We start from the raw sequence: 15533 nt of genomic DNA on the forward strand, positions 1-15533 counted from the left end.
CACCCAGCTCTGCACCTTGTTGTCTCTTTGCTAAATACTGTTGTTTGTGTGCAACTCTACAGCGAGTTTGAACAACAACACAAACTGGGGTTCAAATTCAGTTCGAATGTTGCCTTAACTGCTTTGCAGGCTTGTTTCGCTCTATGATTCAATGTATTCCCGATGGGCTGAACAATAATTTATAATTTCACCGCTAAGCAAAGTGATAATTCCACCCAAGGAGAAATAAAAATAATAATAAATGCAGTTGACAGATAGTAAAACACTCCAGAATTAATTGAGAGGCCTTGTTAGAAAGTAGACTGCCAGGTAATACTTCACCTATGATAGGTTGTAGGCCTTTTCCCACTCATGCAGAAGAGGAGCATCAGTCACCTGCATCTGCAGTGCTCACGAATCATGAGCCATTCATGCAGTAAAGGTCACACCAAAACGGCACCACTACCATCTCAGGCATCCTGTACCAACACTCAGAAACAGAATTCAGTGGCATTTTATTAAACCTGACTGATTAGTTGAGGGATTTTTCAGCATTTGTCTTTCAACTTTCAGCTGATAAGGAGTAAAACAAATGTGTTTTCCCTCTCTCTGCAAAGTTTCACCAGTCCCCTTTCTGCGTAACAGCAGCTCATAATTTACTCCGTAAGTATCAGAAACCCTCTGGTACCTCACCCAAAGGTTTGTCATTCAGTTTTGAGACTAGCGGGCGAATATTAGAAGATTGCCTGCCCAGGGAAGACAATATATCCAAGTCAACAACAAAATGAATTACATTCTATACTTATTGTTGTTTGCGAACCAAATGCCAGCACTTAACATTTACACTGCATGTTAATAGTTACAGTATTGTTCGGCATAATTTATAAGCACTATATTGTAACACTACTAAAACTGTAATACAGGGTTTGAAAATTGTCCATGCTCATCTTATTTTGTTCAAAATAGTTTTATAGTAAAATTTCTGAAAAGCCTTGAGCACCAGATTCACTACTTTGATGTATACTCCCTTTTAAATGCCGAAAAAGTTCACAATAATGTTACAATCCAAATTTCAGAAACAAAAAACATTTGTTAATAGGTTCGTTGAAAGCTCAGTGTTTTCATTCAGTAAGTTAATCATACAGCAAGATACACAAAGCCAATTCCCTAAACTGTGTTCCTTTGTGTCAATTTAGTTCAATTTTGAAACATGCTTGCTTCTGGCAGAGAACGATAAGCAATTTTCCCTCTTACATATAACTGGCTACCATATTTGCGAACATCACAAAAGTGACTAGATTTCACTGAAAAATTAAGTGTCTGTGAACAGCCATGAGGCATTCCAAAGATATAATAAGGTGCTACATGCTTACATTTTTATTATTCACATTGACTGTTGCATTAAAAAACATCTCCTTTACTCTTGCCAAGCTCCTATTTCCCTCGGTTTCTGACCCATTGGTTTCTTTAATTGGCCATTGCTCTATCCATCTATGTGTGATTTTTTTTCCCCAATCGCTGCATCCAAAAACCAGTTCTTTGCCTTCTACTCTGTCCCTCTGCTCTCTCTTCATCCCTTTCTCCTTCTCTCCCAGCACACCCATTTGCTTTCAATCCCATAATCTCAACTGAAAGCAGGCAGGCTACAGAAAATGACATTCGTGCTGGGGTTGAAGCATGGTTAACTTTATGGTCAAATCCACTTTCATCTCCACAACTGATTTCTGGCATAAAACACTGCATTTGTGACATTTGTTAGATTGTTTACATTTTTTTAAAGAAATGGTTTCCTTTTCAGATTTGTTCCTGGAACTTTCTCGTAAATGGTCACAGCAGACAAAACGTTAACTCTGTTTTCCTTTCTACAGATCTAGCCAGACCAGTTGCATTTCTCCAGCACTTTCTGATTCTATACATAGTCACATTATGCTGTAATGATGCTGATATCATATATAATTTCATTGAAGTCCACTAAAGCAGGTGCTTATATTGCTGGAATACTTCTGATATGGGACATGTCGGACCTTACAAAAACAACAGGCAATTTGTACAGCATGCAATTGATCATGTGATAACCTATTCAGATTGCTCTACAGGTAGGTTTATGTCGGATCCATCAGAGGCTAAATGTTTTCTTCCTGGCCTGAGGGATAGCTTCTTGCAGCTGTTTCAGATGGCAGACCTTTACAGCAGCAAGGATTTTCTGGTTGCTCACCTCATCATCACTGAAGGCAGGCACATTCAACATGCAGCAGGGTCGGCATATGACTGAATGTGAAGACAGCTGAAATTCCAACTGAACCAAACGTGATGGCAAAGCTGACCCTTTTGGAATTTACATTTCATCTCGAGAAGATCACAGCAATCTTACAGAAAATCACTGGGCAGGGTGATACCTAAAGCTGCAAACTGGAGTTAATTATCATCACAAAATAAAGCAAATAGGAACAGCTGTTTGTGTGTGAACATGTCCTGTATAATATTACAAAGAACGCTCAGAATTTAGCATGAATAGCTTATCAACTGATTGCAGGTCAATGGCACTGCTTTTACAACTTTTAAAGAATGAAAATCATTCATCTATATGGTTAACCTTTTTCTGTCTTTCTTCCATGTAAAATACGTTTGCTTCTGCTGATTTGAGATGACCATCGAAAGGTAGCACTTCAAATTATCTGAGAATAATCAGAACTGACATCTCACCACGCACGGCAAATTGCATGAGTCCACATTTAGACCCATCAGAGTTTGCTATTAGCCTTTCAATACGTGCTCTGAACAGAAGTATATATAGCACAGGGAAACTTACCAAGGACAACAAGTTTCGCTTCAGCTGTAACCATGTCCAAGGAGGTTCTTGCCACACAAGTGTATGTCCCTTCATCATCTTCGCTTACGTCATTAATTTGAAGGATATCGCCATCCATTATTATTCTAAAGGATTGTAAAATTACAGATGGTACAGCAACTTAGTTAAAGTTAATTTCATTTTCATGATTTCTTATATTAAAAAGCACCTATCAACAACTGCAGTCGCTCTAATGTTCTTTACCAAAGAGAGCTTGCCGTACCCTACCTGGTGTGGTCTCCATGTGAATCCAGCTCCACAGAACTGTGATCTTAAATGCCTTCTGAAATAGCCGGCCAAGCCAATCAATTGTATTAAACCACAAAAAAAATGGCAAAGAGCAATAAAACTGGGTGAATCAAGCTGGGCACTGGAAACGGCAACAGCACAATCATTCCTGTTGAGCCTGCAAAATCCTCCTTATCTACATTTGTGGGCTTGTGCCAAAATTGGAAGAGACGTGCCACAGTCTAGTGAAGTAACAACATGACACAGTCATTCGCATGTCATCAAAACTGATTGGCAATGTTGCAGTCATCACCATCAGCATCTAGCACAGTGGTATACAATTTGGAAGGAGTTGCCCTGGGAATACTCAATACTGAATCTAAACCACACAAACGTCTCACAGCATAACAAGGAAGCCTCCGACTGATCAGCACCTGTTGGCACCTTAAAGTCATAGAGTTGTACAACACAGACACAGACCCTTCAGTCCAATTCTTAGCTCATGAGCTAGTACACCATGTTGAACACCAATTGCAAGAAGCGCCGAGGATAAAAAGGGTAAAAGATATAATCTGGGTGGAAGGCTTGAATATCCATCAGCAAGAATGGCTGAGTAGTACCACAGCTCAACGAGCTGGCCATATGCAAAAGGATGCGGTTGCCAGACGGGGTTTGTGACAGGTGTGAAGAAATTACCAAGGGGCACAACAACAATCTTTCCCTTATCTTCATCAATCTGTTGGAGAGGCACATAGTCCTTGTGGAGACAATGTCCCTTCTCTAGCGTGATGACACCTTCCATCATATTGCAGTGCACCACCATCAATTCAATGGGATCAATTTCAAAGAGATCTTTCAACTCAAAATTAGCCATCCATGAGGCACTGTTGGCTATCAGGAGCACCATAATAATATTCAACCACAATTTGTAACCTCATGACCTACTCAATTCCCACTCCACAATTACCAGGGGAATCAACTCTGGTTCAATGAATACCACTAGACAGCATGCCAGAAACTGCACCTAACATACATAAACCGGGATTATTTGCATGGCACCGTGAAAGCATGCAATAGACCAAGCTAAGCAATTCCACAACTAACAAATCAGATCCAAACTCTACCACCCAAACACATCCAGTCATTTATGGTGAAGGAAAATTAAACAACTCACAGGAGCTGGAGACTCCAAAAATATCCTCATTCTCAATCATGAGAGAGTCCAGCACATCTGCACTAAAGGCAAAGCTGAACGATTTGCAAACATCTTCAGCTTGAAATGTCAAGTGGAGCCCCACCTCAGCCTCCTCCAGATGTCCCCAGCACCACGGGTCCCAATTCAATTCACACCATGTGATGTCAAAAAATTGTTGAAGGCATTGTGCATTGCAAAGATTTTCGGCTGTGAAAAAAGTCAAAGTCAATTAAAGACTTGCGCTCCCGAATTGCCTGTGATCTTTTACCCAGGCTGTTCTAGTACAGCTGTAACACTGGCATCTACTTGCAATGCAAAAAAATGCCCAGGTATGTCCTCTATGCAAAACACAGGACTAATTCAACCCGGCCAGTTTGCTCTCGATCATCAGTAAAGTGATAGAATTGGCTGTTGAAGGTGCTATCAAGCAGTGCACATTCAGAAATCCCTGCTTGTTGAGAGTTCAGTTTGGGTTTCACCAAGGCATTTAGTTCCTGACTTCAGCACAGTTTTAGTACAAACACACACAAAAGAGCTGAACTCAAGAGATGAGGTGAGCTTGAATGAATCACAACTAACATAAAGAAAGATGGTTGTTGTTGCAGGTCAATAATCTCAGCTCCACAGCATCAGTGAATGAATTTCTCAGGGTATTGTCCGAGGGCCAAACATTTTCAACTCCATCAATGAGGTGAGGGTGATTCACAAAGGAGAACGACATTGTAGGTGGAGATTTCAGTTGGGATGGTGAGGTTCCAGAATACGCTAAAACTATAAAGAGAAGTTATTAGATGTTTTAGTGGGCATCAATGTGCATAAATCCCCAGGGGCTGATGATATATGTATCCCAGGCTGCTATGGAGGAGATTGCTGGGACCCTGGTTGACATATTTAATATTTTGCTGGCTACAGGTGAAGTGTTAGATAGCTAATGTGGTTCCTTTGTTCAAGAAGGACAGCAGGAATAGGCCAGGTAATGACAGACCAGTTAGTTTGATGTCAGTGGTCAGAAGCCAATTAGAAAACAATTCTAGAAGACAGGATTAATCAAAAATTGAAAAGACAGAAATTGATCAGAGATAGTCAGTTCAGATGTGTTAGAGGGAGATCCTGTCTGACTAATTTGATTGGGTATTTTGATAAATTGACTAAATATTATTGATGACTGTAGTGCAGTTTACATAGACTTCAATACCTTGTCAGGTCCCACATAGAAAGCTGGTCCAAAAGATAAGAGCCCATGAGATCCAAAGCAAATTACCAAACTGGATTCAAAATTTGCTGGTGAATAAGAAGCAAAAGGCAATGTTCGATGTTGTTTTTGTGATTGAAAATCTGTGATCAGCAGTGTACCACATGGATTTGTGCTGAGACCCTTGCCGTTGGACATGTACATTAAAGTCTTTGATGTGAGTATAGAAGATATAATTAGTGGGTAAGTTTACTGATGATACAAAACATTTGTGATGGTGTTGGTAGTCAAGAGGATGGCCTCAGGCTACAGTCTGATATTCATCAGCTGGTAAATTGGGCAGAGCAGGGGCAGATGGAATTTAATCCTAAGTGCAAGGTGATATACTGAGAATAAAGGGACCTTGGTGTACAAGTCCACAGATCTCTGAAGGTGTGTCACACAGGTATACAGGGTGGTGAAAAAGGCATATGGGATGTTTGCCTCTATTGGTCAGCGCATACATTCTAGGAACAAGGTGCCATGGTGGCTCAGTGGTTAGCACTGCTGCCTCACAGCACCAGGGACCTGGGTTCAATTCCACCTTCAGGTGACTGTCTGTGTGGAGTTTGCACATTCTCCCCGTGCCTGCGTAGGTTTCCTCCCACAGTCCAAAGACATGGAGGCTAGGTGGATTGGCTATGCTAAATTGTCCACAGTGCCCAGGGATGTGTTGGTTAGATAGGGGAATGGGTCTGGGCGGGATGCTCTTCAGAGGGGCAGTGTGGACTTTTTGGGCCAAATGGCCTGTTTCCACACTATAGGCATTCTATGAAGAAAATCTTGTTCCAATTTTATAAAACATTGGTTAGACAACAGATGGAATGATATGTGGAGTTCTGGCTGCTACACTATCAGAAGGATGTGACTTCACTGGAGAAGGTGCAATGGAGATTCACCAGGATGTTGCCTGGGATGAAAACTCTCAGTTATGAGGAGAGATTGGATAGACTGGGTTTATTTTCCATGGAACAGAGGAAACTGAGGGGGGTGGGAAATCTGGTTGAGATATACAAAGTTATGCGAGGCATAGACAGAGTAGATCCTGAGAATCTCTTCCCCATGCCAGATGTGTTTAAGGGCATAAGTTTAATGTGAGGAGCAAGTGGTTTAGAGGAGATCGGAAGAACAAACCTTTCATCGCGAGGGTGGTAGATATATGGAACATGCTGCTTCAGATAGTGGAAGAGGCAAGTATTCTCACAACATTCAAGAAGCATCTGGAGGAATACTTATAATGCCAGGGTATTGTCGGCAATCAACCAAGCACATATAAATAGGATTAGTGTAAATTGGTATTTGTTGATTGGCATAGACTTGGGCCAAAGGGCCTGTTTCTGTCCTCTGAGACTCTAATGGCCTTCCCTCCATCATAATGTCAGAAGTGGGGGGTCTTTACTGATGATTGCAAAATGGTCAGCACCATTTGTGACTCCTCAGACACTAAAGCAGTCAAGGTCTATAATGCAGTGAGGCCAAGACAATATCCAGGCTTGAGCTAAAAGCGGCAAGTAATATTCACACCATTCAAGAGGCAGGCAAGAACTATTTCCAACAAGAAGGAATCATTTGTTCAGTTATGAGGAGAAATTATTCAAATTAGGCCTTTTTTTTCTAGAATATGGAAGGTTAAGGGATGACTTGGTTGAAGTCTTCAAAGTATTAACAGGGGAAAAATAAACAGGATAAAGATAAACTTTTTCCACTGGCTGGAGATTCAAAAACTAGGGAACATTTTCCAAGAATTAGGGCCAGGCCATTTAGGAGAGACATTAGGAAGCATTTCTACATACAAAGGGTGATAGAGGTCTGGAACTTTCTTCCACAAACAGCAGTTGATGCCAGATCAGTTATTAATTTTAAATATGAGGTGGATATACTAATGTTAAACAAATATATTGAAAGATACGGGCCAAAGGCAGATATGTGTAACTAGGTCTCAGATCAGCCATGATCTCACTGAATGGCAGAGCAGGCTGAAGGGGTTGAACAGCCATTCACTTAACTATTACACTGTGACATTCGATGGCATTACCATCACTGAATACACGTTTATGAACAGCCGGGAGTTATCATTGACCAGGAACTGAATGTGAGTAACCATATAAACACTGTGGCTACAAGGGCAGATCAGAGGCTGAGAACTTGTGGAACGGAACTTCCCTTCGGACTCCCCAAATTCTCTCCACCATCAATAAAGTACAAGTCAGGAGTGTGATGTTACTTTGCAGTTGACTGGATAACTGAGCTTCAGAAACATAAGAATTTCAATAATATCATCTTGATTGGCACTCCATCTGCCACCTTAAACAATCATTCTTTCACCACCAACATACAGTGACAGCATTGTGTGCCAGCTACAGCTGCACTGTGCCAATTCACCAAGGCTGCTTTGACAGCACCCATCAAACCTGCAACCTATAACATCTGGAAGGACAAGGGCATCGGCATATCAGCACATCCAAGTCACACATCATTCTGGTTTGAAACTATCTCAGCCAGTCTTCCACTGTTGCTGGGTCAAAATCTTGAAAGTCCTTCCCAATAACACTTGGGTGTCCCTGCAGCAGTTCAAGAAAGCAGCTCACCTCCACCTTCTTAATGGAGCTGGCAATAGATAATAAATGCTAGCCTAGCCATTTACACTGAAACCCAATTTGAAAACCTCTCTTACTAATGGAAGTCCCCACAGATAACCACTTTAATAACATAATTTGCAAGAAAATGTAATTATGATGCAGTGGTGCAAATTGCCCATCCCGGTATATGGAATAAAACAAAGCCTTCTGTTGATTCCCTTCTTTCCTGAGTTCCAGAACGGAGTCCTGTCACTTTGACAAAATGTAATCTGGAACTGCAAAAGAGTCACCACAAATTTACAATCATGTCAACACCTGCAGGTCTCCACTGTTGGTTAGGCAAACCAGACAAAAAAGGGGTAAAATAATCTTTAAATACCAATAAATGCACCTTCTTGATGACAAATACAGTCAAAATTGAAGTAGTAGCATGCCAAATTTTAAAGTTAATTTTCAAGATTTAGTTCACAAGATGCATAAACCTAGAGTTTGTTTTTAGCAAAGCATGCTTTCCAATTTATGATTTCTTTCACTAAAGTTCAGAGACAGACAATAATATATTTCCTGCAGAAGAAGAAAAAATATGCACATTTGTGCAAGACATAAAAACGTAGCAAACATTTCAAAGGTCCTTAGCGCATGCTCTGAATATAGATCAAGAAGCGAAATGTAATCAACTTGCTCAAGTCTGGAAGACAGTCAACTTAAGAATGGGTGCCTACGATTTTGATACATTTTATTCAATATGATGTTGGTGGTGATGGATTGGCACTAGCAATAATGATAACTGAAGTGAAGTGCTTCTTGTCCATTTTGCAAACTATTACCTGTCATTCTCGGTTTGGTCACTGTAAATTTCATATCCATCCTGTTTCCATGATAACTCAAAGTCACTTTCGAAAGCAGAGTCATATGCAGCATGACATTTGAACTGTGCCACTTCAGACTTTGGTATCATCAAATCCTCAGGTGGAAGCACTATTTCTGTCGCAACTGAAAGAGAGACAGAGGACCAAAATGCTGTCAGCACAATTTCTTCAATGTTAATAAATACATAAAAGGAATGAGAATAATTTCAGATGTACAAATATTACAAACGACAGCATCTGACATTTCGATTGTAATGCAGCAATAATTAAAACCATCAATCGCTTTGTGAAATGTCTGCCTGAAGAAACAACTCTCTAAATCTGAGTTAACTGTTCACTTTACTGTTTCTGATTCATTGGACCTCGATTTTTCAAAGTTAAGACACACTGCACAATATAAAATAGAATTGTTTCAGAAATGAAAATGAATTGCATTGAAAGAAGCAAGTCATGAAATAAAAGAGAAAATAAAATATTGAAAATGCATTGCGGCGCAAATAGCACTGGGGAAAAAATGCCATGGGGTGGATTTTCCAAGGAGTGGCACTCTCACGTCATTTCTACACCACCCTTCTTTTTTACTGAAAGAATAGAGCTCTGTATTTCTGACAGAAGATTTCAGTCAGGACTCCCTCACAAAATATGAAGGTGTTAATTCCATTCTTACACTTCTTTTGCAATGCAGAAATGTCAGAGGAAGACAAACCATGCCCCCTTTTCATTGCAGTGAGATGCTGTATTCTGAAATATAAAAGCCCTGATGGCCACGTTAATGGCTGCTGTCAAAACATAAGTGCGTAAACGAAGTGAGAGATTAGACTGCTAAGGAGGTAGGTTGCAGGATGGATCCGAGATAGGGTGCCAGGTAAGTGGTGTGGTAGCTGGGTAGGATGCCAGGTGGGTAGCGGGTATTACAACAGGTAAGGACGGGGGCCAGGTCCAGCAGTGGTGGGTGGATGGGGGTAAGGGGTCGTTGGGGTTGGGGTTTGGGTCAGATGCCAGCTGTCGGAGAAGGATGTGTGGGGAATTGGGAGTCATATTCTGCAACGGTGGTGAGTGGAGGGTATGGAGCCTGATGGTTGTGTTAGGTCCTACGGGGGGAGGTGAATACAGGAAGAGCGAGAGAGGTATCAGGTCCCAGGGGAATGTCAGGTCAGCGTCTGCAGAGTACAAGAAGCCCGAGGAGGTGTACTCGGAAGTTTGTGAGCTAAGTATGACCTCTGTTAAATAGTCCCTCATGTATTCAATCAGACAACTTTTCCTCAGTAATTATTTTTAGTAATTTCACTGGAATTGTCCAGAGTCTTCAATTTAAAACAGAGACTCTCAGAAAGTTGTAAGTATGAACAATTGCCTAGCAGAAAGTTCAATTTCTTGGGCAATTCATTCAGAATTGTTACAACGGAGATTCCGTAGGTTCTCCATGTGCAACTCCCTCATGCACAGGGAAAAATAACTGGCCACTGGAAAATCCTGGCCAGTGTGCTTTCTGATACAGAAGGTCAACCTGCAAGAATTGCTGCTGCTACCATAGATCGGCAATGGTTCTGAAATTGTTCAGTGGGTAAGACATCAAGTCAAACAGTTAACCAAAACAGAAAAATGAAAGTGAAATATGCCACAGTTCAAGAACGTTATGTTTAGCTGTGATTTTTGGTTGCCAATTTCAGCTTGATCAATGTGTTATGTTTTATAAAACAGAATAATGTTCCATTCCATAATAAACGTATAGTGATTTTGATTGGTACATCATAGCATTCTGATTCAGTATTTAGTTTTGAATTTTTTAAGATACAGAAGATTAATCATAAGATTTAATATTGAAGAATGAGATGTGATTCCCGGAATAGAAATTTATCAGCTGTCAAAATGCACTAGATATTAATTGGTTTAGTACAGTTGATTGGTCAATAGTCTATTGTTGATCAAATGGTACTGAAATGGCAAAACAATGCCATTCAAAGGTTTGAATCAGATTTCTAATGATACACAATATTCCAATGTTTGTATTTCTTGTTGTTAAATCATATCATTATCATCTTGTGCATTAGGTGTGATTTTCTCCAAGGTGCGCTGGGGGAGTGGTGATATAAATGATACGTTTGGAAATGAACTTAGCAGACAAAAAGAACAAAATTGAAAGTTTCAACTTTCAAATGTGAATTCCATCATAACTTTCAAATACAATCTCTTTTGTTTTACTTCAATTACTGGAGCAACTGATGAGAAAAAAAAGGTTTTGTTGGACTTAAAACGCTAAAGCACAAAGTCTAGTACAAGCTATGGGTTCGAGTTTATCAACAGCTGAGACACTATTTACTGCAATATGCGAGTGAACTTTTAGAAGCACAAGCCCATTTGGCAACCTTCCATTTCAGAAGTGAATGGCCTACACCATGGTGGTCAATTATGCATCAAGCAACACCCATTGGTTCAGGAACCCATCTCTGAGATTGCAGTATCTGCACATTTGCTGCAGAATTTGACAGTGGATTGAGAAGGTGGTCTATTTGTTGGCCCCTGTTTTCTCTTGATCCTTTTCTCAATCAGCTAAACTGTTCGTTTCTGCTCATCACTTCCAAAACCCTTCTCAATATTATGCACCAGTGGTCACGTTCATCAGTGTCTATCTCCCAGTTGTCAGTGTCAATATCCACCACCGTCATAGCATGCTTACAGATGTCCTGACACAGAGGCTTGGATACTCATGGTAAGTTTGCCATTTAGGAAGTTTTTGGGGAGACGGCCATCATCCCTCTAATGCATGCCTAGAATGAGTGTATGTTGATGGATTTAATGTATTCTGCGACCTCTCAGCTGGTGATCTTCTCCTGCCAAGAGATGCCAAGGATACATGTCAGACTGTAAAGGTGAAAACTGTTCAAACTTTTCTCCTGTCTAGCATATCTTGCTCAGATATCACTGCTCCAGCAGCGTACACTGAAGACGCAGGTTTGGGAAATCTAGTCTGTTGTTCTCAGTTGCGTTGCTGTTTTTCCACATTCTTTTGTATTCAATGTGAACAAAACAGTTGCAGCTTTAGTGATGTGTGTGTTGATTTCAGCACCAAGTGACAAATTGCTGGTGACTGGGGAGTTAGATATGTGAAGCTATCAACAACCTCCAGTGACACCTTTTCAATGCTGATAGATGATAGTCCGACAACACTCTGGACCATGACATTTGTCTTCCTGATGCTGGTGGTCAAACAATGTGGTGTGAGAGACCATCCATTTGCCTCTGCATGTCTTCTTCAACATGGAATATTAGTGCAGCAACTTTCTGACAAAGACCTGGAAAACCTTTGTCTTGGATTTTTGGATGAGCAAGGCTGTAAATGTTCTGCAAGTTTGGTGAATTCGTTGTCACCGTCTGTGAATGACTTCAAGGCATATGATGATGGTAATGAGAAAAATATAACAAAGAGTGTCAGTGCCAGAATGCAACCCTGTTTGATCCAACTAAGGGCCTCAATACCCTCATCAGAGCTGACTTTACCCATGTTGCCACTTAAAGAGATCAAAACGAGCCTCTTCAGGGTAATAAAAGCAAAATCTTGCAGATGCTAGAGATATGAAACAACCACAGAAAATGCTGGAGAAACTCAGCAGGTCTGGCAGCATCAATGGAGAGAGAAACAGTTCCCAAAGAAGAGTCATTTACCTTGAAACATAAATTCTCCTTCTCTCTCAACAGATGATGCTGGGCTTGCTGAGTTTCTCAAACCTTGTCAAGAGAGCAGCTGGTTTTTTCCAGCAGTTTAAACAGACTGCTTTGGCTCACAATGGTGTTTGAATGTTAGCTGCCCTCTGAAAAAGCCTGGCAAACTCTTCAGTTTAAGGACAACTAGACATCTGCAATACCTGCCAGCAATGCCCACATCCCGTGAAAATATATGGAACATGTTGAATCCCTGAGTAGAAAGTTCAGTTCAGCTGTTCGGTTGCCCTGGCTAAAAGAAAAAGTGTTTTTCTTTTCAATGGTCTGGGCACATCATCTTAGGAAGGATATGTTGACCTTGGGAGTAGAGAGTTAATTTGCCAAAATGACACCAAGATTCCAAGGGTTACATTATAAGGAGAGATTGCACAAAGCTGAAGATGATAAAAGGTGATTTGATCAAAGTTTTCAAGATAGTAAGGGTCTGTGCAGACTTGTGTCAATTTTGCCAGGTGCAGTCAGTGTCACCGTTCAGTCTGTGTGATACCACATGGTATACTTTATTGATATCACTGAACAATGTCAAATCAGCTCCTCAGATAAGCCACCCACCTGCTACCTGAAGCAGTATTAGATGACAGTTGATGACTAAGCAGCATTGTTACAAAACAAAGCCAAACTTTTCAGATATGAAAGCAGAAGCATTCCAAGACAGAAAGAATGGTAGAGGTTTGGAACTTACTTCTACAAATGACAACCGATGCTTTATAATTATTAACATAAACAGACGTTGCTGGAGAAACTCAGCAGGTCTCGCAGCATCTGTGGAGAAAAAGCAGAGTTAACGTTTCGGGTCCAGTGATCTTCAGAAAGAAGTGTCACTGGATCCGAAATATTAACTCTGATTTCCCTCCACAGATGCTGCCAGACCTGCTGAGTTTCTCTAACAATTGCTGATTTTGTTTCTGATTTCCAGCACCTGAATTCTTTGTTTTTTTTTGCCTAATGATTTTAAATTTTAAATTGGAAATCAGTGTTAGCTACAGAACGGAATTTTGGAATAAAAACATAAAAATATGGAAACACTTCCCAATTCAGGGAGCATCTGTGAAAAGAAAAAATAAGGGATATGGAATACATGGAACGTAAAGTACATTGGCTTTAGATCACAGAGCAGCTTTAATTTCGTTAAATGTGTGGAAAGACTCAAATAGCTAAACGGCTAGCTCATGTTACTGTGCTCCTGTCTAAGCCATATTAATTTGAGTTACTTGACTTTAAAATAAAGAATTTCTGTGGGTTTCTGAATACCCCTCCCACCTATACAACTGCTCTTACATTTACCTTAAATATACTAAGGACTAGTGCTACAGAAATACCCATAATGAAGCAATCTGGAAATGGATCCCTTCCTTTAATTGTGCTAGAATAGGCAGATTCCAATGGCGAGTGAAACAACCTCAGAACCCCTTTGTTTTAGCTGGTAAAAACTTTGGCGCTTCATACTTCTGCTGAAACATGTTTTTTCTCTCATGCAAGTGCTGAAGAAACCCTCTTGTTAAAAATGCATCCCTGGTGTCATCCATTATGAATGCAGGTTGGTTTCAGAGCTGCTACATTTTGGACTTTGACCCAGGTTGCTGCTAATCACATAGCTAGAAACTAGGACAGAAAACACAGATCAGTAACATTCATGCACAACCAAATGTTTTTAAAATTGACCTTCCCTGAGAAAAGGGAACACTTCCAAAACAACAGAGGTTATCTTCTATTTTCCCTGAGCATGCAAGATTCACCAGTTCTCTATATTTTTGGAATGGAAAGGCAGACTCAGAATATTCAACTTCTGCAGAAATTAAAATCAAAATCAAATGAAGTAGTACAATCCTAAATGGATATCTGAACACAATATCATCTGTTCATTATAAGAACACATTCAAAATACAGATGCATTTAAACACACCAAGTGGGGAATTTGATTAAAAGAGTCATTACAGCTTCGGTCATATCATATCAGTGAGGTAGCAGCAAACTTGGAAAGGTGGTGAAGGATGAACATGGTTAAGAAGAAAGAAGTGATTGATAAATATGAATTATGGCTAACAAACAGACAAAGGTCATTGAATCAAATTAGTCCATGTTTTCACAAAATTAACCCAAACCTGTCCTTATCACACATTCTATACATTCCAGAGACAAGTTATTTGAATGCTATTTCTTGTATCTTCTCCACAAGAAAAAGGGAAAAGCAACATGGATGAACAAAGATGAAAGGGTACAATTTTGAATTAGGAAGGAGATAACCATTGGGTGCATGGGCAACAAAGGACTGCAATGTAAAATAAGAGATGAGGAGGGAAGTCAAGAAAACAATAAGGAACACAAAGAAAAGGAATTAAATTATTAAGAAACATCAAGCAAAAAAGTAAATTATTTTCTTGGCATGTTATTAAAACAAAAGGAAGTTGTGAAGGGAATAGGGTCATTAAGGGATAGGCAGGATAACACTATAGATAACCATGGACAAGTATTATGTAATTATTTTGCTTTGTAATTGCTGGTAGCATGTAACAGGAGCCTGACCTTGAATGAGATGAGTGATGTGTTAAGTGTATTGATTACAGAAAGGGATGCATTGAATAAACTGAACCAACTCAAAGTGGATGAAACCATTGGTTTTTATGCAGTGAATCCACAGATTTACAAATGATTTAGAAGAGAGATAGCAAAGGCATTATGACTCATATTTAACAAATCTTCAGAGAGTGGTATGATGCCAAAGGACTAGTGGCTAGATGATGTAATTTCTGTATTTCAGGAGTGCAGAAAACATGTAGGAAATTATAGATAACAAGGTGTAGAGCTGGATGAACACAGCAGGCCAAGCAGCATCAGAGGAGCAGGAGGGCTGACGTTTCGGGCCTAGACCCTTCATCAGAAAAAG

At 40.1% G+C, this 15533-nt stretch overlaps 1 protein-coding gene across 1 annotated transcript in view; it reads right to left on the reverse strand.

Moving 5' to 3' along the window:
* Nucleotides 1-15533, reverse strand: part of chl1b (cell adhesion molecule L1-like b) — an 809671-nt gene that overhangs the window by 318562 nt on the left and 475576 nt on the right. The window contains exons 17-18 of the mRNA XM_048606742.1: nt 8888-9053; nt 2789-2913 (exon numbers count right to left, since the gene is read on the reverse strand). Coding sequence (XP_048462699.1) covers nt 2789-2913; nt 8888-9053 — 291 coding nt within the window. The remainder of the gene's footprint in view (nt 1-2788; nt 2914-8887; nt 9054-15533) is intronic.

The sequence above is a fragment of the Rhincodon typus genome, chromosome 16, assembly GCF_021869965.1.
Source record: "Rhincodon typus isolate 14 chromosome 16, sRhiTyp1.1, whole genome shotgun sequence".
Lineage (NCBI taxonomy): Eukaryota > Metazoa > Chordata > Chondrichthyes > Orectolobiformes > Rhincodontidae > Rhincodon > Rhincodon typus.